Consider the following 24964-nt stretch of genomic DNA (forward strand, 5'->3'; position numbering starts at 1 on the left):
AACAGAATTAAACTGTAAGACAAGATGGCTTTCTATAAAACGCTTTTATTTCAGTATATAGCATGGTAGAATTAGTAAAGAGAGGGAAGAAAGAAAAAAATAAATAAAAAGGGTATTATGTACACAAATGGAACAAATCCTTAATTAAAGGTTCTTCCAATCGTCTAATTTTCTAACAACCATTTCGTAGGTAAGAATTGTCAGTGCTGAAGAAGGTACAGTTCTAACCAAATTTGTGGAAAGACCTTTGTAAAATCCACGAATGCCTTCTTCTTTGGATATGATTTCAAGTGCATGTACAATGCCTTGGTATTTGTAAGGTTTTCTTGTTTGATTTTGTAAGCGAGTTCGAATCACTTCATGAGGATACGTTGCAAGACTAGCTGCCATCTTTGAAAGCGCTGAAGCTAACAAGATAGAAGTAGATCCAGAGGTCGACACATCTCGTTCAACGTCTAATACATAAGTCTTCTTTCGATATCAATGGCATGTACACTTACGAAGCAATACTTTTAGTCTTTCATACAACGGGAATTGTACAGCGACATGGCTGACACCTATGAGTGATGGGCCAAGTCCTTTATAAAACCCTCTGAACCCTTCCTCTCTTGCGATCGTAAAGAATGCATGAAGCGTATTGTTGTATCTATATGCCGTTCTTTCATTTTGTGTCTAGTGTCATCATGAATATCGATTCTCCCTTCCGAGAAAGATGTGATTTTTTTATAAACCTACCATCAATCTTGTCTTGATTACCCATAAAGGATTCGTCAACATAGTAGAAGCAGCACCCGCTGACATGGCTGAGCTAATGTGTAGCAACCATTCTTTATCATGACCTTTTTAAACCCATTGGTCATTCTTCTCTATTTTTTCGAGTTCTATTATCTTCTTACCTAATTTACCAGACCAATGGTTCTTACAATAATCATATGCAGTAAAATAAATGGCCCAAGTAGGCAAATAACCAAGAATGGTTGGACCCAAACCTCTATACAGTCCACGAATGCCTTCTTCTTGCCAAATGCGAGTCAAAGTGCCTACAGTTCCTTTATAGAGCTTTTCTCCGGGTAAAGCAATACTTTGGTTCTGTAGTCTCGTCTTTGCTACGTCCAGAGGGCAAGTTACAATAGACGAGACGATACCAGCGCCTGCGCCCGCAATAGAATGTTTTAGATTTTCATGAGTCTGACTATAATCAAATGGTAAGCTTGGTTTCTCAGTTTCAAGTTTGTCTATCTTACGCGAATTCTTTCCACCAATTGACAATAGTTTTGTCCATGGATATAATGTTTATGTAATACACTGGTGTCTTGTTGTTGAGTAATAATAAAAAAAAACTCGCACTTTATATATATTGTATGCCAATGTCTGCCTAGCGAGTCAAAAAAGACCAGTGTGTGTATGTATTTATTACGATATCGAAATTGAAGACAATTTTCTCACAGCACAAAAAAGAAAAAAAAAGAGAAAAGAACAGGCTAATTTTTTTTTTTTTTTCATTTGGAGTTGTAATAAAATAAAGCTCAGTAGCTTATCCAACCAATTGAATTGCCAAGTCACGGCGTAATCTATAATTCACGCTTGATGTATTTCATCGTTTCGATATCTACAACAATCTTATCTCCTTCATTTACAAATTCAGGTACTTGAAGTTTAGAACCATTGGTTAATACAGCCGTTTTGTAAACCGTGCCCTTGGCTGCTTGTCCAGCACGATCCACGACAGAGCCAACAGTGTATGTGTAATTGGTAGGTAATTTAAAGATACAGGGTTGTCTACCATGTTCTGGTGTTGTCAAGAAATTGACAGTAAGGGGCATAGAGTCTATTCTAAACTTAGTCATGCACCTATCAATGCATCTTACCTTCCAACATGCCAACTGCACGGTCACCACCTTCACATTTGGAGGAAGCCATTTCAATCTCTTCAAAAGTTTCCAAGTTTAGTAAATGAACTTTATCGCCTTCTGAATACAAGTATTGATAAGGTTCTTCAGTTAAATTCAAGACTTTTTTTTCAAGGGCATTAATACATGGATTATGTTATACTTTAGACATTTACTTTCCACACTATCACCTGATTTGAAACGTTCATTGATCTTTTGTCCTGATAAAATATCCTGCAAATCAATCTATGCCATATCTAGAGAGTTAGTAACATAGTAACAAGAAAAACCATTACCTTCACAACGGCACCACCTCGGCCAGTGGAAACATGGTCTCTTGTCAATACTCGCCAAGCTTTATCTTTGAACTGCACGATCTGACCTTTCTTGACAGATCCAACACTGAGTTTGTAAAAGCGTTTACTAGACATAGGGAGCATACGTGCCCATGATGGACTCAAACGTGCTGAAGCAATACTCTTGGTCAAAATACTAGACATGGTTGATGAAAAAGAAAAAAAGAAAAAAAAAAGAATTGCATTATTTAACCAGGATTTAAGCCACTGTGTTGTCCATCCCATTCGGCTATCCAATTTTTTTCTTTTATAAAAGTTCTTTCTTTCTCCCCCTTTTTTCCTTTTTTCTTTTCTTTTTCTTTATCACTATGACCGAGTTGAACAAAGGTGTTGAAAGCTTGAAACTCGAAGGCGAGCCAGTCAAGGTAGCTGCTTCTGCTGATACCTCTGCTACACAAAATGTCACACCTTGGGAAGTTGAAGGTGCTATTGTGGATGGTGTTCAACAAGCTATCGACTACAACAAACTTATCGAACAGTTTGGTACCAGACCTATTGATGATGCTTTGTTAGAACGCTTTGAGAAATTAACTGGACGTAAGCCTCACATCTTTTTAAGAAGAGGTGTCTTTTTCTCTCATAGGTAAAACACCATGTTAAAAGTACACGTCAAATTAAACTTCTTGACAGAGAACTTCATATCATTCTCGACCGTTATGAACAAAAGAAGCCTTTCTTTTTGTATACTGGTCGTGGTCCCTCAAGTTCTTCTATGCATTTAGGTCACATGATTCCCTTTGTTTTTTGTCAATGGCTTCAAGATGTGCTTGATGTGCCTATTGTTATCCAATTGACAGATGATGAAAAGTTCTTGTTTAAACCCAACTTGACCGTAGAAATGTGTCATCAATTTGCTTTTGATAATGCCAAAGATATCATTGCTTGTGGATTCAAGCCCGAAAAGACTTTTATCTTTTCTGACTTTGATTTTGTTGGGTAAGATGTACGAGTTTAACAAAGTAGATAGGCTCATTCTTTTTTTTTCTTTTGTTTAGTGCTGAATTCTATCACAATGTTGTTCGTATTGCTCGTTGCATTACATTATCCCAATCTAAAGCAACCTTTGGTTTCAATGATAGGTACATGGCTTAACGCATATACATATATGATCATGACTTACATCCTTGATATAGTGACAATGTTGGTAAAGCTCATTTTGTCTCTGTTCAAGCAGCCCCTTCCTTCTCCAACTCTTTCCCTCAAATCTTTGGCACCAAAAAGGATATTCCTTGTTTGATCCCTTGTGCTATTGACCAAGACCCTTATTTCCGTTTGACTCGTGATGTTGCAAAGAGATTGAAATACCCCAAGCCATCTCTTATTCATGCTAAATTCTTCCCTGCTCTTCAAGGTCCCCAAACTAAGATGAGTGCTTCTATTGACACTTCAGCCATCTTCATGACAGATACAGCCAAGCAGATCAAAAACAAGATTAACAAGCACGCTTTCTCTGGTGGAGGAGCTACTCTTGAAGAACACAAGGCTCATGGTGGTAACCCTGATGTGGATGTTGCCTATCAATACCTTTCTTTCTTTATGGAAGATGATGAGGAATTGAAAAAGATTCATGATGCTTATAAATCTGGTGAATTAATGACTGGTGAATTGAAGAAGATCTGTATTGAGACCTTGTCCAAGTTTGTGGGCGATTTCCAAGAGAGAAGAGCCAAGGTCACTGATGAAACTATCCATTATTATATGGATAAGAATAGAAAGATTGAACCTTAGAATAAAAAACTATGTGTAACAAGCACATAAAAAAAGGCGAGGGGGGGGAGGTCTGTTTAATCATTTTTTCTTCTTTTTTTCTTTACTATGTCTAAAAGAACAGGTTCAAGAATACCTTCCGCTGCCTCTCATCGAGGTGATAATATGTCTACTTTGACTCCTTCAGAGTCTACAACAGGTAGTAGACAACGTCAATCGAAAAGAGATGAGGTATAGAAAAAAATTTTTTTTTACATGTTCCTGAACAAACAAGTATAGGCTATTAGAAAGAAGCTTGAATCCGAGCTCTCAAAAAAGAAGTCTGGTTCAAAAAGAGTACGCCAGACCCGTAAAATAGCTGGTACCGTCTCTGCTCTTCGTCCTGCTCAAGCACTGACGGTGAAAGAGAACATGTTGGTCATTGAAGCTTCACAATTAATGGCAGCCAAGAGAAGTGATTGTGTTCTTGTTGTAGACGAGGAAGATCATCTCAGTGGTATTTTCACTGCCAAAGATCTTGCTTATCGAGTTGTTGCTGATTCATTGGATGCAAGGTAAACTAGAAATACACGAACAATAAGCTGATGTTTGTTGACAGAGATACAACTGTTGCCAAAATCATGACAAAGGGACCTATGTGTGTTACTTCTGATACTTCAGCTACAGATGCACTTAACCTGATGGTTTCCCGTGGTTTCCGTCACTTGGTAAAGTCTCTCTCTTTTTTTTTTACTTATATTTTACTGACAATCATTAGCCTGTTTGTAATGAAGAAGGCGATATCTTTGGTTTATTAGATATTACAAAATGTTTGTATGAAGCTCTTGATAAAATGGAAAGAGCCTTTGGCTCATCGCGCAAGCTATATGATGCTTTAGAAGGTGTAGAAAAAGAATGGAGCCATAGTCCTATACAACTTGTTCAGTACATGGAAGCATTGCGTGACAAGATGGAATGTCCTGACTTGAGTTCAGTCTTGGATGGATTGGCTCCTGCTGAAGTAAGTGTAAAGACCAATGTACGTGATGTTGCTCGCCTGATGAAAGAATATCACACCACAGCTGTCTTGGTGACAGACCGTGAAGGATTGGCTGGTATTTTCACCACCAAGGATGTCGTGTTGCGTGTCATTGCTGCTGGATTGAACCCTGAAAACTGTTCTGTTGTGCGTGTCATGACACCTCATCCTGATACAGCTCCTCCTCAAATGTCTATCATGGACGCACTTAGAAAAATGCATGGTAGGCTATATAACATGCATCATTTTCTTATTTAACTCTTATAGATGGTCATTACCTTAATCTTCCTGTTGTTGAAAGTGGTGATGTCATTGGTATTGTTGATGTATTGAAATTAACTTATGCTACTATGGAGCAAATCAACAGTATTCAAGGCAATGATGGTGAAGGTATAAATTATAGTGATTATAGGCTTGTATGCTTATATGTTCAATAGGACCTATGTGGGGTAGATTTTGGGATAGTTTTGGCGCTACTGATCAACACGATACAGAATCTCAAATATCAGACCCCATGTCTTCTCAACTCCTTTCAGCTCACTCACAGCACAGTAGTAACAACCACAGCAGCAGTCTTAACCGTGCTATTTCACCTGAACCTTCGGCTTCCTTTTCTCAACTCCAAGGGTTTCCTGAAATTACACCTAATGAATCTGCTAGCATGGTTGCCAACAATGACGATGGTCGTTCGATGATGTCCGAAGATATTCGTGCCATTTCAAGAGGAGAAGACGTCTTCTCGTTTAAATTCACTACGTCTGGAGGTAAAACACATCGTGTTGCTTCTTCAAGCAACAGTTATGCTGCCCTTTTAGAATCTGTTCGCCAAAAAGTGATTGGGGAACACTTGGCCCATACCAGCATGGAAGATTCAGATGTGCCTGTTGAGTCTTGGCTGAGTATTTCTTACTTGGATGATGAAGATGATCAAGTCTTGATCACTTCTGATGCTGATGTGATTGATGCTGTTAAATTAGCTCGTAAAATGGGTCAAAACCGTGTTAAGTTGTTTGTGTTGGATGCTACTGAAAAGGAAGAGACCAATGTTACTGTGATTGAAGAGAAAACGACAGTGATAGAAGACAAACCAGCTTCTGTTGTCCCTTCTCCCCCTTCTCCAGCTCCTATGACACCTACGATTGAAGTACAAGAACCACAATCACCAAAGAAGACCAAGAGACGCAGTAAGAAAGAAGTCAGTTCTGACTCTGACTCTGAAGAACAAGAAAGAAAGAGTAAGCATGATGGTGTTACTGTTGCTGGTATTCCTCAAGAATTAGTGTTGCCTGCTGCTATTGCTTTCTTGGGTGTGGTTATTGTTGGTGTGTTTGCTCTCTCTCGCGTGGGTTCAAATAAACGTTAGATATATATCTCAGAAAAAAAAATCCTATTTCTATGTGTATTTTATGATCACCCTTTTATATAAAGATAGTTTATTTCTTTTTAGGTGGAGGAGGCGTCTTCTTTTTCTTCTTCATAGCTAAAGGATTAACACCTTTTACTTTTCTCTTTTTATGTTGTGGCGCACTTTCTTTTTTCTTTGCTTCTTCTTCTAAAAGAGCTCTTTTTAATCGAGCTGTGTCTTTATCCAATGGCTTCACTTTTTCTTCCTCATGCACCTTCAGAGCATGTTTTGATCTATCTGTCATTGGTTCAAGGCCTAATCCTTGATGTTTGACATCCACATAAAGGACAGGCACACCTGGTATCTTTCTCATTCTGTCTCTTAATTTAGGATTCTGCGATGCAACAAAGAAATGATCCTTGTTGTCTGTGCCTACCAGATCACGAATGCATTGGTAAGCAGACACTTTGGTATCCTTATGTGGGCATCGACGAGACTCAAACTTTTTAGCGAGGATCAAGGCACTGGTAAAATCATGGCCTTTATCTTTCATGTCTTGCAAGATGCATTCAGTCACCACTATACCAAAACCATAAGCTATTGTTCTACATACACACAAATACCTATTCTTGTCTTCTCTCCTACGAGATCAGGAAGCGCGTCCTTGACATAGATCTTTTTCTCGAGTGCTTTTTTACAAAACTCACCATCGACTACTTTTATTAATAGAAATGTAACATGCTAAACTTACCAACAACTTGAAAAGGTGGTCTGAATCCAAATCCTACACAATAACCATGAATGATCTTTTTGTTTGTTCTGGAAGCCTTTGTCATGTTTGAAAAAAAGCCGAAAGAAATTTCTCGAGTCTTTTTTTTTTGACAGTTGCTTCTGTGACTGGATTTCAAATCGGAATACGAATTCGCGAGCAACTGGAGTGTTGCTGTCAAGGGGCCTGTAAGAAAAAAATTTGACCTTTTCTTTTTGTTTTTTATTTTATTGAAACTATGTCCAGCTTATTAAGAATTGGCCGTATGTTGCCTGTAGCGACCAGAGCTACACGTTATGCTTCACCTGCATTGGCATCTATGACACAACGATTGGCTTCAAGCTTCTCACCACTACAACAACAACAACAGCAGCAATTGGATGAAGTTCTTCAATACAGAGAAAAGCCCGGATCTTTATCTTATTTTACTGGCAATTACAAATACAATGACCTCTTGATCGAATTTGATGCACTTTACAAACGCTTCGAGAACTGGAAACCTACGGATCAGGTGGTGAATGTACCTTCTGATCTTTTGGATGTGAACAGTGACAAAGTATATTCCTGGAAGCAACGTGACAAGATGTCTGAACTTTTGAGTATCCCACTCACCACTTCACAATGGAGAAAGATCACAACGCATCTTAGTGCCCTTGCTTCTTTACCAAAGCCTTTGCCTGCTGCTGTTGCCAAAATGCTCGAACCTTATGAACGTTTTGATGCCACTCAACAAAGCAGTGGTGACAACAAGACACGTACACTGGATGACATGGGCCGTGCTTATGCTGCTGGCCGTAGAAAGGAATCAAGTGCTAGATGTTACCTTGTGGAAGGTGAAGGCAAGGTGCTTGTCAATGGGTTGGAATTAAATGAGTATTTCCAACGATCTGTTGATAGAGATCAAGTCAATTTGCCTTTGGAAGTGACTGACAACAAGGATAAGTTTAATGCTTGGATTGTTGTTAAGGGTGGTGGAAGTACTGGTCAAGCACAAGCTATTAAGCTTGGTCTTGGTAAGGCTTTATTGATTCACAATAGTGAATTGAAGCCTGTTTTACGTAAAGGTACGTCTATACCTGTATGATGCCATGTATTGACTTTTGTTTTTTTTAGCTGGATGCATTACACGTGACCCCAGAGTGGTTGAACGTAAAAAGGAAGGTCAAAGAAAGGCTCGTGCAAAGTATACCTGGGTCAAGCGTTAAAATTTTTTTTATTATTATTGTACTGTATATTTTTCACTATTAGAGATAAAAAAAAAAAATAGGTGATTTTTATTATAAATAGCATCTAGACACACTTTGTTTTTTATTTTTATTTTTTTTTTAAAGTTTAGCCTTGACAGCTTGTACCTTATTAGCAAGACTTTCATAGAGTTGAGCAATTTGGCTTTCATAGTACTTTTTTGCTTGAGGACGCTTCACCTTAAAAGTAGGTGTCAAGAGATCATTTTCAATAGCAAATGGTTCAGATTCCAAATAAATAGCCTTGGCTTGTTCAAAACCACGTAATTCAGCCTTCTTGCCTACCTTGGTGATCTGTTCAAGCACCAAGTTGGATACTTCAGGCACCTTACACAATTCAGGGAAGCTCAATTTCTTGGCATGGATATGTGGCAATTTAGCAGCCACAAGACTGTTGAGTGTATCAGGATCAGGTACCACAATAGCCACCAATTCACTCTGAAGAGAATCACCGTGCAAATAGATTTGAGCAACCACAGGTTCCTTGGCATAGACATTCTCAATCTTTTCAGGAGCAATGTATTCACCTTGAGACAACTTGAAGATGTTCTTCTTACGGTCAATGATAACAAGTGCACCGCGTTCATTGATCATACCAATATCACCTGTATGGAACCAGCCTTCAGTATCAATGGCTTCTCTTGTCTTTTCTTCGTCCTTGTAGTATCCCTTGAACACGTTAGGGCCGCGAATGCAGATTTCACCACGAGGGTAAGGATCAGTAGACAAATAGTCCATTTCAGACACATCCACCAGCTTGATTTCGTTACAGACAAAAGGAGCACCCAGATGACCGGCCTTGTATTCGTTTTCATAGTGGACACAAGAAGCAGCACAGGTTTCAGTAGCACCATAACCTTCACGAATATCACAGCAGAAGGCAATACGAAGGAATTGCATGACATCTTTACCAATAGGAGCAGAACCCGTGACCATGATACGGACATTGCCACCCAAGGCTTGCTTGACCTTGTTGAAAATCAAACGGTCCCAGAAAGGATGGGTGTATCCCTTGCCGGCTTCAAGATTGGCTAGTTTAGTAGCTACAGCACGACGTGCTAAAGCGCCTGTTGTACCGGGTGCATTGATCGTAGAAGCCACAAGCTTACCATAGATACGGTTCAAAAGACGAGGTACGGTAGCAAAGACAGTAGGCTTTAATTCTTGAACATCTTCTACCAACAAATTCATATCACCACCAAAATAACCTAGGCGACCGCCACAACAAAGGGTGACCATGTCAGTAATACGGCCAAAGATATGGGCAAGAGGCAGATAAGAGATGGTAGCATCATGTTCGTTACCACCCAAGGCTTTATAACTAGCAGACAAGGCAGAAACAAAATTGCGGTGAGTCAACATGGCGCCCTATTCAACGAGTGTGAATCACACATGCTAATGTGGGTATATTATCTATTTTACCTTTGGCATACCCGTTGTACCACTTGTATACATAATACAAGCCAAATCGTCAGGCTTAGGGTAGTTATGTGTACGTCTGTTTTTTTTACCCAAGGTTTCAATTGAGTTGAAATCAACCAGTTTGATATCTTTCTCTGCTGCCCAAGCCTTGATGATAGCACTTGAAGAAACAGCACCAGGACGAGTGGTTTCGTCAATCGAATCCATAGAGATAATTGTCTTGAGGTGAGGCAACTTGTGTCTTAATTTCAAGAGATCAGCAATATGATCACCAGAGCATACGACAGTTTCAATTTCAGCATGGTTAATCACGAATTCGACTGTATCAGGACCCAAGGTATCATACAAAGCAACTGTATAGAGACCATAAGCAGAACAAGCTAAATCAGTGATGGTCCATTCAGGACGATTGATAGCCCAAATACCAATAGGAATCTGTTGAGTACGAGTTTCGCCTACTGTATGGTTCAAATAATTCAAGAGACCAGAACCAAAGTTAGTGATACGATGGTTAACTTGACGGTACGTTTGCCAAATATAAGGACCGCGTTCACCAGTTTCTGCATTTTTGAAAGAACGAACACCAAGGCATGGTCTGTCCTTTGAGATGTTTAAACCTATCATTCTTGTTATCTATGATGTCATTTCAATAGGATCTTACCATGATTAAAGATTTCAATCATTGTCTTCACTTTAGGATTGAAGGTTTCTTGAATAGTTGTGTTCTGAGCATTACGGTAGATACCTTAATTATGTTAATATATAGTTTGACATTGACAACTCTAATTTACCTGTTTGACCAGGAGATCGAGTACCAGGTACTTCATAAGTCTGTCTTTCTAAGCTAAATTTGACCATCTAATGTATTTAAGAAAAGAAAAGAAACAAAACAAAACAAAATAAAAAAAAAATATTTAAGACGTAACTGAATATAGGATAAGTCAGCAAAAAAAGGATTTTTATAACCGTAGTTTAAAATCGTGTGAAGCAAAAATGTTATGTACTTGTCTATCACATGAAACATAAGCTATAATTTTATGTTCTTATTTTATTCTAGTATTCAATAGATGAATAAACACATATACACACACATACACACATAAACACATACACACATTCATATGTGTAATATATATATAAAGGGAAAAATATAACAATGACCTACTTATAAGTGGATCACATCATCATAAATACAAAGGCAAAACCATTCTTCCTGACGTTTTTTTTTTTTTTTTTTTTTTTTTTTTTAGTCCAGTTTCTAAGGAGCGATCATTTTGATTCTCAACATGTAACATTATGCAATTAGCAGGTATGAATATACTTTATTTCTTTTTTTTGTTTAAGAAAAAAAGACCTTGAGAACAATTTACTAGTATATAAGAATGAGTATTGATGCTTTATATTGTGTGTACACTTACTTGCTTCATGGCATCCTTCTTACCCTTACGCTCAAGGATAGCAACACGGGACTTGTCTAACTTGAGCTTGGTAACAACAACCTTGGAGGGAGAGATACCAATAGGGGCAGTGGCACCGTTGACCTTCTCGCGAGAGACACGGTCGATGTGGATAACCCACTTCTTACGGTAGACTTGAACAATCTTACCTTCACGACCCTTGTAGGTACCACGGACAACCATGACTTCGTCGTCCTTACGGACAGGAATAGAACGAACGCTGTGCTTTTCACGGAGTTCCTTGGAGAGAGGAGCACTCATGATGGTGCGACGAACATCGGAGGTAGCATTGAAGTGAGCCTTTCTACTCTTTCTACGAGAGGAGCTAACGTCTAGAAAGCATTTTAGTATATGTATATAGAATGACAATCAAAGCAACATGAACGGATCGAAAGGCTCATGATCAGATGTCCATTCTCTTTCTTTTTTTTTTCTCATTCTCCTCTCTGTCTTTCTTTCTCTGCTCTTAGTTGTGTGTGTGTATATATATGTTTTTATAAAATCATCGAATTTTCAGCCATCCATCTGCCATGAATCCATTTCCATTCATTCATCCACTTTGATTTTCATTATGATATTTACCAGCAGAGAACTTCATCCTGTCTATTTGATGAAAAAGAGGAGGTTTCTAAACGTAGCTTACTTTGTGCTGTCTTTTCTTTCTCGCTCTATCTCTGTCCACGCTTTACACGCACTCTCTCCCTTCCCAGCTATCCCCGTTTTCATTGTCCGCTAAAATATGCATAACGCCAATATATGTCCGAGCCGGATCTATTTGACAGATCATAGTTTGCATTTCATGGATAATATTCGCTTTATATGACTAACAAACGAGGAAATAATCCTTAAAAAACCATCATATACATGAAATGAACAGCCACAAAAAGGTAGAATGAACAGGTAGACAAGTTTCTTGAGCCACGAGAGAAATCAGCAATACCGTACTCATCAATACCAAGTTCTTTGTTGGAATTGTTCTTGCTGGGAGAAGGAGGACCATCATAAGAGGGTTTACTTGAGGGATCATTTGTCTCAAGGTAGCTGGGTGGTGCTTTGTTTGTCCCACATTGATAATAGGTATTGCATGCAGTGACACAGGTAGCAAGGTTCTTGATGTCCTTGTTACAAATCGACCGGCATTCTTGTGCCTTGCCCGAGCATTCTGCTAGAACCACCGGCCATGAATACGTCGTGATATCTGCTTTCTTTTTCTAGATAAAGAAGATGAATCAATTAAACCATTCGATCTTTCACTTACACTGCAACCACATCCCCATGCTAAGCTTGTTGCATTACAAAAACTAAACCAAAACAATGAGTGAATACTTTATGTACATGTAATTTACTTTTTAGGTGCTTCGTCTGGTCCTCCACAATTGTTCTAATGATAGTCAGAGAAACAGGTTATATGCATCATGGACTTACTGCACAAAAAGCAATTTGTCGAGTACATAGATTTTCTCTATTTACAAGATCAATATGAAGTACATTCCATTGAACCTCTGGTAAGCCAGCTTAAAAAAGGATCTAGTGTGAGTCTATGGGTAGTTATTTATCAGTGGGGTCATTTTACCAGGCTTCGTCTGTGCTGGCATTGGCATGTTGGGTGTAGTTATATTATCAAACATAAACATTTCTTGAGCATAGACAACACTCCATGTCACCACTATAAGAAAACAACTTAGCATCATAAGAAAAAAAAAAAAGGGATGTATTGTCTTCCAAGCAAAATAAACATAAAATACAAAGAAAGTTTATTGCAATAAAAACTACAATGAAAACTACATTCTAAACAGTTTCTTCTGGTTGTTGTTGTTCTTCTTCTTCTTCTTCTGGTTTCATACGGACAAACTCAACCATCAATTCACAATGATCTGTGTGAGGGAAAAGATCAATAGAGACAGCACGGACAGGCTTAAAAGGCATCCCCTTGAAACGATTGGATTGAGGACGACATAATCTATAAATGCATAAATATGCTGCCATTGTTTTTGTTTGTTTGTTACTCACGTGACAAAGTTTGGTAAGGCTTGCTTAGAATCACAACTGATGTAAATGACACGGTCAATATGTTCTGCATCACGTACAGCACGAATAACACTTGCATGGACACCATTTCTACCAACATCAATCAGTCTATGCTTTACTTCACTCTTTTGTTACCTAGGTGGGTCTAAAACTGCAATGACTTCTTCATTCTTTTCACCTGTCACAACGTCAATCTTATCCTCAACTTTGCTTGCATAATATGTTACATTCTCGATATCTAAAATAAAAGTTTAACTATGAGATTCATTCTTTTCTTGCTGTTGTTACTTACTGTTGAGTTTAGCATTTTCTCTTGCATCAATAATGGCTTCAGGCACCATTTCAATACCCACAACACGTTCAACAGACTTGGCCATTGTAATACCAATGGTACCTGTACCACAACAGAGATCCAATAGAGTTGTCTTTTTGTTGGCATCAATACTACACCATTCAGCACATTTAGAATACAGAATGTTTGTGGCTGGTGTGTTGATTTGGAAAAAGGCAGAAGCAGAAAGACGGAAACGACAACCAAGGACTTCTTCATATATATAACCATCGCCTGTCAAGGTTTCAACAGGAGCTTTGTCTGTGAACCCATTGGAATGACCATCCCAGACTTGGAATAACAAAGTCGTGACTTGAATACCACTTTCTTGTGTCCAGAATTGAATCAAGTTTTGCTTTTCTTGTTCTAAGCGCTCAGGGGTCAAGTCAGCAGCACGCATTTGAACCAAGATCAAGATATCCCCTGTGCTTTGGGTCTTGGTTAAGAGTGTACGCCAACAGCCAGTCTTCTCAACACGGTCATAGACAGGCAAATCTGATCGTTGAATGTACTCCGTCATGGACTTGGCAATATGTTTGGCAGTATCATTCACATTCAAACATTCACTAGGATCCAAAACAGATACCACACCATCTCTATAGAGACCCAACAAGAAACCTACGGTGGGTTCACCCTCTAAGTTCTTACCAATCGTGAATTCACACTTTGTACGATAACCATTGATTTCAGGGGACCCAATGGGCTCAAGCATTTCGCAAGGGGGCCCTTTGTAAGAGCCCAGGCACGTTGGCTTTCATCACGGACATCTTTGAGCGAAGCAATTTCACGCTTCAAGTTTTGAAGTTGAGTGTATCCCTTACGGTTCTTTTTAATCAATTGTTCTTCATAAGGCATTCTCCAGAAAGGAGTGACTTGATCAGCCAACTTTTCAGCGGGTGTACGGGTATCATTCTCGTCAAATTCAGGTTGGTTTCTGTTTTTCTTCTTTTTGGGCTTTTGGAATCTGTCACGGTGTTCTTGTTCGGTTTGAACAATGTATTCGCCCTTTAATTTACGATGCTTGAATTCAGCTTGATTGAAGATTTCGACGCATTGAAGTGCTTCTGCTTCAGACTATCACACCCCCAAGTCAATACAAAATCATGGTTTCTTGGTACTTACATTAACAGTAATAAAGGCATAGTTCCATTCAGGTGCTTTCTTGATACGGTTATAGCCACGTTCCTTGATGAATTTTTTAATAGAGGCCAGTTCTCGTTCGGGCAAGTTGGTCACTTTGACACGATGAATCAAATCGAGTTTTTGTTTTTTAGTATCGACTTGTTGATCATGAGTTTCTTCATCAGCATCGAAAGCACGCTTTCTACCCAAGACAGTGTCAATGATTGATCTTGCTAATTTAAGCATCTTGATGAAAAAATTAGTAAGGAAAAAAAAAAGAGAGGAAAAAAGTCAAAGCCTCAGGAAAATTAAGCTTTTATTCATTTGTGATTGGTGCGGTCTTTGATCGACTTGCAATTGGTTTAATTCCAGACAAGGTTGTTTTAATTCGGTGAACTTGCAGTGTAGACAAAAAAACTGAAAATAATCAAAACGTATCAAGACAGCATTATGCGCACACATTCTACTCTCAGTTCTTTTAAGAGGTTTGTCTAAACTTCTCTGAGAAGTCATAAAATGAAATTCTATTGTTCGTTATCACTTTCTAAGCGGTATATTTATGAAATTTACGATGGATAGTTTTGCAAGTTGCCAACATATTGGTTTAAGGAAATACCTTACCAATGGGTCCCTCTGGCAACCCATGTTTTTGACAGTAGACAAAAGACGTTTTGGAACTAGCTATTAGACCCTGAAGCTTCTGCAAGCGAATGTTTTCCATCAAATTTGGTCCAAGACAGAACTCTACCTCAGTTGACTGTGAAGACTTATCCCAAAGGTGTTGGATGTCTAAAACAAGAGAAATAGGGGTATTAATACCGAACGACCACATCATTTTCCCTCTACCTACATTGGCCTACAAAGATCAAGTTCCGTTCCATTAAACCGACAACGATCGCTAACATTTCGAGAGAAACATGATGGCAAACGCAGGAATGGATACATCAAAGTTCGCCCAATATAGTCAGTTTCAAGTACAAAAGCAATTCAATTGGGTTATGGAATTGACGGCGTCAAGAAGCATTGAAATTGGAGTCTTTCAGCGGATACGATTCTATTGCAAATCTTCTCATCAAGGCCGAAGCAGCAACAGAATGATGACTTCAATTTTCTCTGATCCTACAAATAATACCGCATCTGAAGTTGGAATAGAGGCAACAAAAGATTGGATGAACCGGAAGCTATTCGGTAACGTGATGTCATTTCCTTCCAAACTCAATCCACACGACCTTCTTTCAATATGTCAACTGTTGTTGGTATTGATTTACCATTTTTTATACTTATTTCTATTCATGCTCTATATCATTCCATCAATCATCAAAAGAGCAAAGTAGTCGATTGATTTAGCATTCCTGTTATTAGCATTTTACATTTCTCTCCCTATCCTTGAGCATGATAACATAAAGATTAGTCCTCTGGCAAGTTGATTGTTACTGTTTTAAAGCAACGAATTAATTCTTTAATCCAAAATGTGTAAAAAGCAAAGTTTAAATAAGGATGTGGAGCACTTTCGTGTATCTTTGAGGGTGATTGTCTGACTGAGACAATAAATACGTTTTCATTCAAGTCAAGTCAAGTAGTTATACTGGCTTGATACAGCCTGAATCAATTATATAGCTCAACATGTTATTTCGAGTTAACAAAATTGGGTGAAGCCTAAAGGATAATGTTTTGATCATCAAAGTTCGAGAAAAATTGACTACCTTAAGCTGTTGACCCCTTTTACTAGCTAAAAGTGGTAAGCTTCACCAGCTGACAGACCGGCAAGTTGGCTGGCAAGGAAAGGGACGAGGAAAAAACCCTTCTACTAAAAAGCGACCCTCTACAAAAAAAAAAAGCAATCCTATTTTATATGGAGATGCACATCAAACCTTGGCTTGCATTCAATAAAAAAAAGTACATGCTTACAATTCCAAAAAAGGGACAATAGTTTATTAAGATGCATGTATATTATGTGAGCTAGATAAAGAAATGAGTGTTCTGCCGACTATCCGTATGAACAAGCATATCGTTCAATTTGAAATGATTCAATTCTTCCTTAATCTGAAGGGCAAGAACAGGGGTTAATTTTTGACAGGTTACACTCGTGTCACATCGTCTGTCATATTCAAAAGCTGAAAATGTCTCATGGAGCTTAATGACTGGATTAAAGGACAGCGATTTTTTTGTAAAAGTAGTAGTAGAGGATGAAATTGTTGATACAGTAGATAATGCAGGTGATGGCAAATCAAAAGAAGGTGGGTGTCGATGATGGCGAGTCGGTCTTGAGATATTCGAGTTGGGTGAATCAGGTAGTTTCTTTTTATGAGAAGAGTCCATTTCTTCCTCTTCCTGAATAGCAGTGCCTGTGCTCATACGAAGGGCTTTTTTGATTCGTTTACCAAGGGATTGTCTTCTTTTCGGTACTTGGCTCAATGTATCACTCTTGGTGGATTTATCAGAGCTTATGGATGATTTGGATGAGAAATGTTGTTGTTGTTGTTGATGTAAGAGTAAAGAAGAACGTTGATGGCTAGGCTTATGACTGCCGCTACTATGGTTACTGCTGACAGAAGAGATAGTAGACGATCGCCTGCTACTCGTGTTGCTATGGCTACTTGAATGACTTCTATAGCGCATCATCATGGACATCATTTGTTGTTGCTGAAGGTATTGAAGTTGATAATAGCTCGCTTGTAATTGTTGTTGTTGTTGATACCATATTTGTTGTTGTTGTTGTTGTTGTTGTTGTGGTAAATAGTCATGATTCCACATAAGAGGAGTGTCGTTCTTTAACTAAAAAAGGAATTGAAAGATGTAAGAAATAGTACACAAAATTAAGAGCAAGTTGCTCCCATGACTATCTTATGGTTATTTTCCCCTTTTTCCCTTCTTTTTTTTTCTCTCTCTCTTTCTCTCTCTCTAAATGCTGAGATTGTAAAAATTGCATTGATGGATAAAAATAGGTTCTTTTACAATTATAGAAGATGTACATATCACAACAAAAAAAAAACACGAGTTTCTCTCTCTCTCTTTCTTTTTTTCTGCTTTACCTTTTTTTGAGTATCTGTTAAAGTCATCTTGAGCGACATCATGTCAGCCAAAGATATGTTGTCATCATCTTTTTGATATTGTTTAGAGTTGCTCATTTTTCTTCTTTTTTCTTCTTTATAAAGATAAACAGAATTGCATTTATTAAGAAAAAAAAGAGAAGGAAAAAAGAGAGAAAGAGAGAGAAAAAGAGAAAAATTATCACTTTGAATGATTCAACTCCTTTCTACACGCACCTCCTACACTTATAAACTTACTTTGCTCACAACAATCTCCCGCCCTTTACATCTTTCCCCTTTCTTTCTTTTTTGCTCCTATCATATATATATTTATATTTATATTTATTTATTTCTTGTGTAAATATGTGCTTTCTCAGTGTACAAAAACCATTATTCAAAATCTTTGGAATCATCGGGTTCCTAGAAAAATAAAAATTAAATTAGCTTATGCAAGTATATTAAAACCAATTACCTTAGGTTCCAAGTCTTCGCCATATTGCATCGAATTATCCACATGTGATAACACATATTCAACAGAATCTTCATCTGTAATATTAAGTGGTATAAATCGAACCATGCTATAGTCATCAATCTACATAGTATGAGCAACATATATACACACTACTGACTTACAAGTTGCACAATAGCCTGATTTAAAGCCTGAAATCGTTTACTTCCTGGGCTGGGTTCTTCACCATTCAATACAACCTCAGCTTCTTCTGACATTAATAATGGGTCTGGCTCTAAATATCGATCCATTTCTCTGTCTAACATAGCCTTTTCCATCATTCTTCTTCTTCTCTTTTGTCGACGTCGCTTCTTTTCAGCTGCTGTTTCTTCATCGTCTTCCTCATCCTCTTCTTCTTCTTCAGGGCGTCTGTTACCATAATCGCCTTCAATCAAATCCATCTTGGTCATCACATTAATATGGGGAATTTCCAAATTCACCATGGCACTCATGGCACTTAACACGCCCGAAAAGTATTTACTCTTGTCTTCAATAAATTGAGATTCAAGACAATAGACACCACATACACTCATATTTAAACGACCCAAGGTCTCACAAAGACGTCTCATGATAGGGAAATGAGTGTAAAGTTCAATTTGACCGGGACAATCAAAGATAAGATAATCATCGTCATAAGTACCGATTTCCTCTTCAAGCCAATCAATATTGTTCATCAAAAACCTAACATGGTTATGACCTACATCCTTTGTCTTCTTGGGCACTTACTCTAAACAATAGATAAGACCACCATTAGGTCCATAATCAAGTTCTTCCATGACATCCTCCAAAGTGATGAGTTCTCGAATATCAATTGTGGGTTCGTATTCAAAGTTCTCGGCAGCAGGATCTAGATTGACAAGATGGACTTTGCGTCCTGCCGTTTGGCAGTGTGTCATCATGGTTGCACAATAAGTGGACTATGAAGATTGGTAAAGACTCGAGAATTCGTTTTTTTTATTTTTATTTTTATTTTTTTGCTTACTTTGCCACTACCGGCAGGGCCCATAACAAGTTGACAGTGACGACCCCTAATTAAGAGAAAAATCGCGTTGAGAAAAACAAAAAATATCATAGTAGTTGCTTACATGTTTTAAGAAACAATAAAGAAAAAAAAGAGAGAGAAAAAAAAAGTTCATACATAAACAAGTCCCTTTTTTTCTACAAGTCACATTGGGACAATCCAATCAGATCTAGTAGTAGAGATCTTCACTCTCTTGTCCTCAATGCTGTTTAAGGAAGGTCTAATCTATCGTATCATTTTTTTAGATGCCTTTGTCTTATACCAAACCGTGCGTGAAACCAAACGACTACAATAGTGTTCGACATACTTGATTATGTTATTACAAAAGGGAAAAATGTCATTAACAAGATCGAGTTACACCAAGAGTGATACGGTTACACGACTTTTTTAAAAAGGAATGTGCAAAGAATCTAAAAAAAAGGGAGTGTTTGGGGGATGCAACAGATCAAAAAGAATGAGGAGAAAGTCTATCTTGGCATATGAATGTTCTTAATTTATCTTTTTTATATCAAATTGAATGCTCCTCATATATGCACTTCTCCTTCTTGAATCGGTTCTTATGTGCGGCATGAACTCTTGTTTCAAAATAAAAAGGCATCACATCTTTAAAGGATAAATATATGTAGTGAAACAAATGACTGAGTCTGTTGTGTTAAGTTTGTTTTCGCTTTGGCCCATCTCTTCTCCTTGAACAACTTAAAGTTCTCATGACTATTTGGCTTATATTTTTATTTTATCTTGCTGAGCCCTTAATAGTGGATCGGAAAAACAACTTTTTGTAATGTTACACTTTCTTTGTATAGCTTGTTTGTGCGTGTATATGTTATATTATGTTTGTTTTGTCTAGATGGAACGATATATAAATAGTTCTGAATCTAAGATTATGTAATGTTTCATCATTCACCGAAAAAAAAAAGATATATAAAGTTTTCTTAGTTATGAATGATATATGTGTTTGTACATTAAAAAGAAAAGCAAAGGTCGCGTGTTGTGTAACAGGACAATCTGAATGAAATCACCATCACCATCATGCTATTTTGAAGAAGAAAGAAAAGGTGGAATAAGGTATTATATCATCAAAAGAGAAGTAAACAGAAAGAAAGAAAGAAAGAAAGACTATTGTGGTTCACCCCTAAAGTGTCTCTGTTCCTTTTTTCTGTTTCTCCTTTTAGTGTTTATGCGCAATAAACAACACAGCGAACCTTAATTTATTTATTTCATATTTGTGTATGTCAAAATAGGTTTCTTTCTCTCTTTCTTTTCTTCTTCTTTTTTTTTTTTTTTTTTTTAAATTACACCATGATTTTATCATCTAGAGAATCGTTTCAGCCCAACTCAATAACGCCAATACAACTTTCAGATTTATGTTCAAATGTTGTCAAGATTCTCTGTGGAGGCAATTTAATGTGGGATATGGATAGGCTCATGAACTTTTCTCTGTTCTGTAATCGACTGGTTGTTCAACTTGATATTTCAGCACCTGTTATCTACACAAGGTAAAGAGATGGACATTCAAAATGTACGAAAACTCTAACCCATTCAATATAAGTCTCAAATATTTCCAGACCATTTTGGCAAACAGTATAAACGAATATAATATCATTGATTTATCTGATATCGCACATGAGTACTCTCTTTTTACGGTATCACTCATATTGGCGTACAAATTTCTGGAAGACAATCCACCATATATGGTAATCTTGATTTTATATAAAATGTCAATCTAATTATAATAATAGAGACAATGGTCCTTTGTATCTATGATTTCTATCGAAGAATTAGTCATGTTAGAATCTCAAGTATTACAAAAACTAGACTATTTCCTTTCTATTTCACCTGAAGTATATCACGAATGGATTGAACAATGCAACGCTTTACCCTTTTTAACTCTGGAACAGTTAAACTTGTTTGATTTACATATGACACAGTCTCGACTCGGATACAGCATACTTTTACCGGTTTTATTAGATGACTTTTATTTGTTACCATCGTTATCGTCTTCGCCTCAATCCACCGCATCTTATTCAGATTGTTATTATCAGATGACTCATATGACGACTGCACTACAGACCAACATCATTCCTCAACAACAACAACAGTTCATGTACAACAATAGTAGAAGTAACACAAATGAAAGCAGCATTTGTGTACAACTTCAAAATGAGTTTTTTGTAAATAATATATTTATTGCTGCTCCTACTACTGTGCCTTCAAATTATTATCCAGAAGAATCTCAATTTGACTATTCATCATGCTTAATACATCAAAATTGGTTACAGCAACAACAACAACAACAACAACAAGTGTTCATGGATCCTTTGTGGTACTTGTAACATATATACCATTTATAGACAGAATTATTCCCATTTCATACTTGTAAAGTTTAGATAATAAACACTTTATTCATTTGTGTATACATTCACTAGAATTTTATTCAATTGACCGCATTTTTTTTATTGTGTTTATCATGCGGCTTATCAGAAGAAAAAAAACATGTGCTTGTGAGGTATGATTTTGTACCTACATCTAGTCATACATTCTGTTGGGTCCAAACTCAATATGATTCAGGCACAACTGTGGTGTCAGCAGAGTATGTATCATGCATAAATACTTCTTTACTATCATTACTCAGAATAATAAACTTCTTTGGGCTTACAGAAACGAATGATCAATATCTACTATTTCATATACCTTAAGGTAGTTTGTTTATTATCAAATGCATCTGCGGAAATCTAAAAGAAAGGACCAACATTTTTCTTTTTTTTTTCTTCTTTTTTTTTCTTCCTTATTATTAGGTCCAATATGAGAAAAACAGCGAAAAAGACAAAGAAAAAGACATCCACTGAAAAGCAAGCCGATACAAGTACCTCTTCTAAACCAGAAAAATGGACACCTATTCAACAAGAACAAGTAAACCTTGCTCAACAGCTCGATACGTATATTAGCGAGTTTCAAACGAAACTTTCGCGCCTTAACTTTCAACCTTCCAACAGAGAACTTGTTATATTGTTCCTGATGAATTTACATCCTCGTTGGCGTCGTCTGGTAGAGCCTCTTGAATTATCCTGTAGTAGTTGGGTAGAAGCAGCTGCTTTTGCACGACTACACTGTGGACGTGTTTCTGCTATCCTGGGTTGTGAGACAAGTGAACCTATCTTTAAGACGGCAGAAGCTAGGGCTTTACGAGACTCGGGCTACTTTACACCTGACGCGAGTCCGGCTAAAAGAGCAGATGTTCTATCTGCAATTCAGCATTTATTGATTTCAGAAGAAGAAGAAGAAGAAGAAGAGGAAGAAAAAGAACAAGTAGTGCGAGAGTCGCATATGCACATTCTATCTCAGAATAAGCCTTATCGAGGACCAACTTTCATGGACCAAAATGCAGAGATATTAAAAGAAAAGCTGCCTGTTATAGAAATACAAGAAGAAGAACAAGAAGAGGAACAAGAAGAGGAACAAGAAGAAGAAGAACAAGAAAAAAAAAACCAAGAAAGCCAAGAAAGCCAAGAGGAAAAAGAGGAGAAAGAAGAGCAAGAGGTGCAAGCGCCCATACCCAACACTGAATCACCAAAACCACAACCATCAACTAGTAAAACACAAAAAAAAGACAAAAAAAATAAAACAAATCAAGCCCCTCAAAATAGTAAAAGTATCTGTTACCGAGTACCTGCTGAGCATAGTGATGTTAATCTTACTTTCCTGGAGCTCACAATCAACCACAAGAAAGTTAAAGGACTATTGGCTAAAGTACATTGGGGAAGTTCGGCTATTTCTCTTGACTGTGTTCACCGCCTTGGACTCTCCATGAAAGAAACAGATAACTTTTGTATTAACACTGATTTTGGCTTTGAAGACTCGATTGGTATCCTGACATTACCTATTGTACATCCTGCAGACAGTAGTATTCAATCAGAAATGGAGATACAAGTACTGCCTCAGATTTACGGAGGTAAAGTTGACCTTGTTCTTGGTGCAGATTTCTTTTACTTTTACAATCCAACTTTAAATATAAGGACTAGAGCCATTCGATTTCTCGAAAAGGAAACACCTTATATTGTGAGTAAAATAGAATAAAAAAAGTATACCAAAATTTCTTCTCTTTTTCCCTTTTTTTCTTTTTCTTTTTCACCAGATATGTGGCGATCGTGGGTGGATAGGATAAACACTATCAATAAAATAGCTGAGGAGCCTCAGTTATCAAAAGAAGAACAACTCAAGTAAGCATAGTCATCGTGGAATAAAACTTATTCATATTTTACAGACAAGAAAAACAGCAGGAACATTTTCGTGACAGTTGGCAAAAGTGTACAGACTTGAATTCAAGCGACGAGGTACAGACTCTTATTTTGATGTGTGGTTATTAAACGCCATCTAGCAACGATCTGACATCTTCTTGCTCGAGTTACTCCCGCTGTTTTGCGAAACACATGAACAGTTTGGCACAGCCTTTACCTTTAGCATAGTGCCAGACGATCGCGCTTTCTTGAGTATGCTTACAAAAGAGATTATTGCGGGTATACGAAAAATACCTGAGCATCAGAGTAAATCAGAATCAAGTCAAGGTAACATTTTGTATCTGAATACACTTGGCTGAAGAAAAAAAATTATAGCATTGATGGATAATTTGAGATCTAAATCACATTTGTACAATGTGATACGAGCTATTCAAGTCGTTTGTTATGGACCTGTTAGTATGGTATAGCTTGGCTCGGAAGCAGCGTTATTAAGCATAAAGGAATAGGAAGCCATTGTGATGTTGATGATACAACAGAGAATTCCTTCTATCATGATCAAACTCTTCCGTTCTTTTATTGATCTTTCCGTCGACTATTATCGATATGAAAAAGAAGGCATGGTCACTATTGAGGAAACAGGCGACATGATGACCAATATCTTGAAAGGGTTTGTCAAGAGACAGACCGTGTTGCATAGGTTAATGACAGAAGATACATTATTAACCTTATTGCGCATCATTTCAGCCAAGCCTACAGAAGACCAAGAAGCTTATTTGATATGGAAGTCGCGTACGGTAGATATTTTGACTAGTGTGGATATGAATAGCGAAGTATGTCAATATTTATATCAACGCCACTGTGTGGAATTGTTATGTCGACTTTGGCGTGACCATACAGAGTGGAGTGTGGTAGATCACCGAGAATTGTTGATGACTCTGGATATATTGTATCATCAACTGAAAGGATCAGCCAAGATACAGTATTGGAAACTATTTGAAGAGATGATAGAAGCTTCCGGATATGAGACTCTGTGCAAGGTTTTAAGGACTGGGCCCTTTGATCAGCCTATGCTTCAGTTAAAAGTAAGCTGTGTACATTATATGCTTTGGCTTATGCTTGCTATAGATAGAAATTGTACATAGATTAGTAGATTTGAGTTTTGTAGGTAAAATAAGCCCTATTCCTTCTGTTTCAGATGGGCTTCCATATCAACATGCAGGTAAGTAAACACATACTTGTGGTCATTTTTCAAACACCATTTTATTAGACTTTTCTACTCCTCAGCCTCAAGGTCTCACAGGTAACAAAATCTTAATTTGCGCCAATGTTATTAACTCAAAACACAGATAAAATCGTAAAGAACGTGCCTGCATTTCAATGTCTATTAGCCTCCTTTTTATTATACCCATTATCTGAGCAAGCACCCTCTATTCTCCATCTTAGCTTATTCAACGCCTTGAAACAAACTATAGAAGCCCATCCT

At 37.5% G+C, this 24964-nt stretch overlaps 17 protein-coding genes across 17 annotated transcripts; 7 read left to right on the forward strand and 10 right to left on the reverse strand.

Annotated features, from left to right (window-relative positions):
- Positions 1 to 25: 25 nt before the first annotated feature.
- B0P05DRAFT_533794 (mitochondrial carrier domain-containing protein) lies at positions 26 to 1474 on the reverse strand. The gene is made up of 5 exons (XM_051577245.1): positions 1245 to 1474; positions 897 to 1192; positions 736 to 839; positions 501 to 672; positions 26 to 455 (listed from the first exon to the last, which is right to left on the reverse strand). The coding sequence occupies exons 1-5, from the start codon at positions 1280 to 1282 to the stop codon at positions 145 to 147; spliced, it is 921 nt and encodes a 306-aa protein (XP_051436761.1). The 5' UTR covers positions 1283 to 1474; the 3' UTR covers positions 26 to 144.
- Positions 1475 to 2476, reverse strand: B0P05DRAFT_533799 (uncharacterized protein). Its single transcript, XM_051577246.1, has 4 exons — positions 2186 to 2476; positions 2066 to 2135; positions 1869 to 2012; positions 1475 to 1828 (listed from the first exon to the last, which is right to left on the reverse strand). The coding sequence occupies exons 1-4, from the start codon at positions 2468 to 2470 to the stop codon at positions 1572 to 1574; spliced, it is 756 nt and encodes a 251-aa protein (XP_051436762.1). The 5' UTR covers positions 2471 to 2476; the 3' UTR covers positions 1475 to 1571.
- A 49-nt stretch (positions 2477 to 2525) lies between these two features.
- Positions 2526 to 4007, forward strand: B0P05DRAFT_533805 (uncharacterized protein). The gene is made up of 4 exons (XM_051577247.1): positions 2526 to 2828; positions 2876 to 3181; positions 3241 to 3324; positions 3379 to 4007. The coding sequence occupies exons 1-4, from the start codon at positions 2554 to 2556 to the stop codon at positions 3971 to 3973; spliced, it is 1260 nt and encodes a 419-aa protein (XP_051436763.1). The 5' UTR covers positions 2526 to 2553; the 3' UTR covers positions 3974 to 4007.
- Positions 4008 to 4036: 29 nt separating this feature from the next.
- On the forward strand, positions 4037 to 6413 carry B0P05DRAFT_533808 (uncharacterized protein). The gene is made up of 6 exons (XM_051577248.1): positions 4037 to 4183; positions 4232 to 4506; positions 4551 to 4659; positions 4710 to 5193; positions 5238 to 5360; positions 5408 to 6413. The coding sequence occupies exons 1-6, from the start codon at positions 4061 to 4063 to the stop codon at positions 6331 to 6333; spliced, it is 2040 nt and encodes a 679-aa protein (XP_051436764.1). The 5' UTR covers positions 4037 to 4060; the 3' UTR covers positions 6334 to 6413.
- Positions 6404 to 7151, reverse strand: B0P05DRAFT_570007 (Fcf1-domain-containing protein; the record flags this gene model as incomplete). Its single annotated transcript, XM_051581285.1, has 3 exons — positions 6404 to 6894; positions 6933 to 7028; positions 7067 to 7151. 3 exons carry the CDS (start codon positions 7149 to 7151, stop codon positions 6404 to 6406), a joined length of 672 nt encoding a protein of 223 aa, XP_051436765.1.
- Positions 7152 to 7298: 147 nt separating this feature from the next.
- B0P05DRAFT_533814 (ribosomal protein S9/S16-domain-containing protein) lies at positions 7299 to 8495 on the forward strand. The gene is made up of 2 exons (XM_051577249.1): positions 7299 to 8148; positions 8198 to 8495. The coding sequence occupies exons 1-2, from the start codon at positions 7323 to 7325 to the stop codon at positions 8287 to 8289; spliced, it is 918 nt and encodes a 305-aa protein (XP_051436766.1). The 5' UTR covers positions 7299 to 7322; the 3' UTR covers positions 8290 to 8495.
- B0P05DRAFT_570009 (uncharacterized protein) lies at positions 8410 to 10608 on the reverse strand (the record flags this gene model as incomplete). The annotated part of the gene is made up of 4 exons (XM_051581286.1): positions 8410 to 9696; positions 9751 to 10367; positions 10412 to 10495; positions 10542 to 10608. 4 exons carry the CDS (start codon positions 10606 to 10608, stop codon positions 8410 to 8412), a joined length of 2055 nt encoding a protein of 684 aa, XP_051436767.1.
- A 447-nt stretch (positions 10609 to 11055) lies between these two features.
- B0P05DRAFT_23816 (translation protein SH3-like domain-containing protein) lies at positions 11056 to 11934 on the reverse strand. Its single transcript, XM_051573303.1, has 2 exons — positions 11790 to 11934; positions 11056 to 11539 (listed from the first exon to the last, which is right to left on the reverse strand). The coding sequence occupies exons 1-2, from the start codon at positions 11803 to 11805 to the stop codon at positions 11148 to 11150; spliced, it is 408 nt and encodes a 135-aa protein (XP_051436768.1). The 5' UTR covers positions 11806 to 11934; the 3' UTR covers positions 11056 to 11147.
- Positions 11935 to 12193: 259 nt separating this feature from the next.
- On the reverse strand, positions 12194 to 12489 carry B0P05DRAFT_447739 (uncharacterized protein; the record flags this gene model as incomplete). Its single annotated transcript, XM_051573830.1, has 2 exons — positions 12194 to 12418; positions 12466 to 12489. Coding segments are annotated over 2 exons (249 nt in total), but the record flags the coding sequence as incomplete, so codon positions are not given.
- Positions 12490 to 12943: 454 nt separating this feature from the next.
- On the reverse strand, positions 12944 to 13279 carry B0P05DRAFT_23809 (uncharacterized protein). Its single transcript, XM_051573302.1, has one exon. It carries the CDS (start codon positions 13191 to 13193, stop codon positions 12996 to 12998), a length of 198 nt encoding a protein of 65 aa, XP_051436770.1. The 5' UTR covers positions 13194 to 13279; the 3' UTR covers positions 12944 to 12995.
- Positions 13014 to 14965, reverse strand: B0P05DRAFT_533820 (S-adenosyl-L-methionine-dependent methyltransferase). Its single transcript, XM_051577250.1, has 4 exons — positions 14689 to 14965; positions 14313 to 14640; positions 13528 to 14292; positions 13014 to 13473 (listed from the first exon to the last, which is right to left on the reverse strand). The coding sequence occupies exons 1-4, from the start codon at positions 14932 to 14934 to the stop codon at positions 13367 to 13369; spliced, it is 1446 nt and encodes a 481-aa protein (XP_051436771.1). The 5' UTR covers positions 14935 to 14965; the 3' UTR covers positions 13014 to 13366.
- A 185-nt stretch (positions 14966 to 15150) lies between these two features.
- B0P05DRAFT_533826 (uncharacterized protein) lies at positions 15151 to 16111 on the forward strand. The gene is made up of 3 exons (XM_051577251.1): positions 15151 to 15217; positions 15268 to 15477; positions 15539 to 16111. Exon 3 carries the CDS (start codon positions 15606 to 15608, stop codon positions 16020 to 16022), a length of 417 nt encoding a protein of 138 aa, XP_051436772.1. The 5' UTR covers positions 15151 to 15217; positions 15268 to 15477; positions 15539 to 15605; the 3' UTR covers positions 16023 to 16111.
- A 497-nt stretch (positions 16112 to 16608) lies between these two features.
- B0P05DRAFT_533827 (uncharacterized protein) lies at positions 16609 to 17412 on the reverse strand. Its single transcript, XM_051577252.1, has one exon. The coding sequence runs from the start codon at positions 17320 to 17322 to the stop codon at positions 16648 to 16650; it is 675 nt and encodes a 224-aa protein (XP_051436773.1). The 5' UTR covers positions 17323 to 17412; the 3' UTR covers positions 16609 to 16647.
- A 640-nt stretch (positions 17413 to 18052) lies between these two features.
- B0P05DRAFT_23859 (GPN-loop GTPase) lies at positions 18053 to 19783 on the reverse strand. The gene is made up of 6 exons (XM_051573304.1): positions 19311 to 19783; positions 19208 to 19253; positions 18952 to 19142; positions 18351 to 18906; positions 18190 to 18309; positions 18053 to 18137 (listed from the first exon to the last, which is right to left on the reverse strand). Coding segments are annotated over exons 1-6 (945 nt in total). The 5' UTR covers positions 19313 to 19783; the 3' UTR covers positions 18053 to 18107.
- A 740-nt stretch (positions 19784 to 20523) lies between these two features.
- On the forward strand, positions 20524 to 21656 carry B0P05DRAFT_533834 (uncharacterized protein). The gene is made up of 3 exons (XM_051577253.1): positions 20524 to 20742; positions 20796 to 20940; positions 20986 to 21656. The coding sequence occupies exons 1-3, from the start codon at positions 20546 to 20548 to the stop codon at positions 21577 to 21579; spliced, it is 936 nt and encodes a 311-aa protein (XP_051436775.1). The 5' UTR covers positions 20524 to 20545; the 3' UTR covers positions 21580 to 21656.
- B0P05DRAFT_635782 (uncharacterized protein) lies at positions 21642 to 23306 on the forward strand (the record flags this gene model as incomplete). The annotated part of the gene is made up of 2 exons (XM_051583602.1): positions 21642 to 21943; positions 22042 to 23306. A coding segment is annotated over exon 2 (1257 nt), but the record flags the coding sequence as incomplete, so codon positions are not given.
- Positions 23307 to 23345: 39 nt separating this feature from the next.
- Positions 23346 to 24719, forward strand: B0P05DRAFT_24040 (uncharacterized protein). Its single transcript, XM_051573312.1, has 5 exons — positions 23346 to 23463; positions 23508 to 23577; positions 23622 to 23808; positions 23857 to 23933; positions 23988 to 24719. The coding sequence occupies exons 1-5, from the start codon at positions 23381 to 23383 to the stop codon at positions 24621 to 24623; spliced, it is 1053 nt and encodes a 350-aa protein (XP_051436777.1). The 5' UTR covers positions 23346 to 23380; the 3' UTR covers positions 24624 to 24719.
- Positions 24720 to 24964: the final 245 nt, after the last annotated feature.

Source organism: Gilbertella persicaria (assembly GCF_025201335.1).
Source record: "Gilbertella persicaria strain CBS 190.32 chromosome Unknown B0P05scaffold_11, whole genome shotgun sequence".
NCBI classification, from domain to species: domain Eukaryota; kingdom Fungi; phylum Mucoromycota; class Mucoromycetes; order Mucorales; family Choanephoraceae; genus Gilbertella; species Gilbertella persicaria.

Excerpts from the sequence above, each read along its gene's own strand:
- B0P05DRAFT_533794 (XM_051577245.1), bottom strand. The coding sequence starts at position 1,282 with ATGGACAAAACTATTGTCAATTGGTGGAAAGAATTCGC. Across the intron at positions 840-896 it reads CCATTGGTCTGGTAAATTAG|GTCATGATAAAGAATGGTTG; the intron begins GTAAGAAGATAA and ends GGGTTTAAAAAG. Across the intron at positions 673-735 it reads TAATCAAGACAAGATTGATG|ACACAAAATGAAAGAACGGC; the intron begins GTAGGTTTATAA and ends TGATGACACTAG.
- B0P05DRAFT_533799 (XM_051577246.1), bottom strand. The coding sequence starts at position 2,470 with ATGGGATGGACAACACAGTGGCTTAAATCCTGGTTAAATAATGCAATT. Across the intron at positions 2,013-2,065 it reads ATCAGGTGATAGTGTGGAAA|TCTTGAATTTAACTGAAGAA; the intron begins GTAAATGTCTAA and ends TTGAAAAAAAAG. Across the intron at positions 1,829-1,868 it reads TGCAGTTGGCATGTTGGAAG|ACTCTATGCCCCTTACTGTC; the intron begins GTAAGATGCATT and ends AGTTTAGAATAG.
- B0P05DRAFT_533805 (XM_051577247.1), top strand. The coding sequence starts at position 2,554 with ATGACCGAGTTGAACAAAGGTGTTGAAAGCTTGAAACTCGAAGGCGAG. Across the intron at positions 2,829-2,875 it reads GGTGTCTTTTTCTCTCATAG|AGAACTTCATATCATTCTCG; the intron begins GTAAAACACCAT and ends ACTTCTTGACAG. Across the intron at positions 3,325-3,378 it reads ACCTTTGGTTTCAATGATAG|TGACAATGTTGGTAAAGCTC; the intron begins GTACATGGCTTA and ends TCCTTGATATAG.
- B0P05DRAFT_533808 (XM_051577248.1), top strand. The coding sequence starts at position 4,061 with ATGTCTAAAAGAACAGGTTCAAGAATACCTTCCGCTGCCTCTCATCGA. Across the intron at positions 5,194-5,237 it reads CGCACTTAGAAAAATGCATG|ATGGTCATTACCTTAATCTT; the intron begins GTAGGCTATATA and ends TAACTCTTATAG. Across the intron at positions 5,361-5,407 it reads TCAAGGCAATGATGGTGAAG|GACCTATGTGGGGTAGATTT; the intron begins GTATAAATTATA and ends TATGTTCAATAG.
- B0P05DRAFT_533814 (XM_051577249.1), top strand. The coding sequence starts at position 7,323 with ATGTCCAGCTTATTAAGAATTGGCCGTATGTTGCCTGTAGCGACCAGA. Across the intron at positions 8,149-8,197 it reads GAAGCCTGTTTTACGTAAAG|CTGGATGCATTACACGTGAC; the intron begins GTACGTCTATAC and ends TGTTTTTTTTAG.
- B0P05DRAFT_23809 (XM_051573302.1), bottom strand. The coding sequence starts at position 13,193 with ATGGCAGCATATTTATGCATTTATAGATTATGTCGTCCTCAATCCAAT.
- B0P05DRAFT_533820 (XM_051577250.1), bottom strand. The coding sequence starts at position 14,934 with ATGCTTAAATTAGCAAGATCAATCATTGACACTGTCTTGGGTAGAAAG. Across the intron at positions 14,641-14,688 it reads ATGCCTTTATTACTGTTAAT|TCTGAAGCAGAAGCACTTCA; the intron begins GTAAGTACCAAG and ends GGGGTGTGATAG. Across the intron at positions 13,474-13,527 it reads AGAAAATGCTAAACTCAACA|ATATCGAGAATGTAACATAT; the intron begins GTAAGTAACAAC and ends CTTTTATTTTAG.
- B0P05DRAFT_533826 (XM_051577251.1), top strand. The coding sequence starts at position 15,606 with ATGATGGCAAACGCAGGAATGGATACATCAAAGTTCGCCCAATATAGT.
- B0P05DRAFT_533827 (XM_051577252.1), bottom strand. The coding sequence starts at position 17,322 with ATGATGTCCATGATGATGCGCTATAGAAGTCATTCAAGTAGCCATAGC.
- B0P05DRAFT_23859 (XM_051573304.1), bottom strand. Across the intron at positions 19,143-19,207 it reads GCCCTGCCGGTAGTGGCAAA|TCCACTTATTGTGCAACCAT; the intron begins GTAAGCAAAAAA and ends CAATCTTCATAG. Across the intron at positions 18,310-18,350 it reads ATCAGGCTATTGTGCAACTT|ATTGATGACTATAGCATGGT; the intron begins GTAAGTCAGTAG and ends CATACTATGTAG.
- B0P05DRAFT_533834 (XM_051577253.1), top strand. The coding sequence starts at position 20,546 with ATGATTTTATCATCTAGAGAATCGTTTCAGCCCAACTCAATAACGCCA. Across the intron at positions 20,743-20,795 it reads GCACCTGTTATCTACACAAG|TCTCAAATATTTCCAGACCA; the intron begins GTAAAGAGATGG and ends ATTCAATATAAG. Across the intron at positions 20,941-20,985 it reads AAGACAATCCACCATATATG|AGACAATGGTCCTTTGTATC; the intron begins GTAATCTTGATT and ends TTATAATAATAG.
- B0P05DRAFT_24040 (XM_051573312.1), top strand. The coding sequence starts at position 23,381 with ATGTGGCGATCGTGGGTGGATAGGATAAACACTATCAATAAAATAGCT. Across the intron at positions 23,464-23,507 it reads TCAAAAGAAGAACAACTCAA|ACAAGAAAAACAGCAGGAAC; the intron begins GTAAGCATAGTC and ends CATATTTTACAG. Across the intron at positions 23,934-23,987 it reads AAGTCGTTTGTTATGGACCT|GAAGCCATTGTGATGTTGAT; the intron begins GTTAGTATGGTA and ends ATAAAGGAATAG.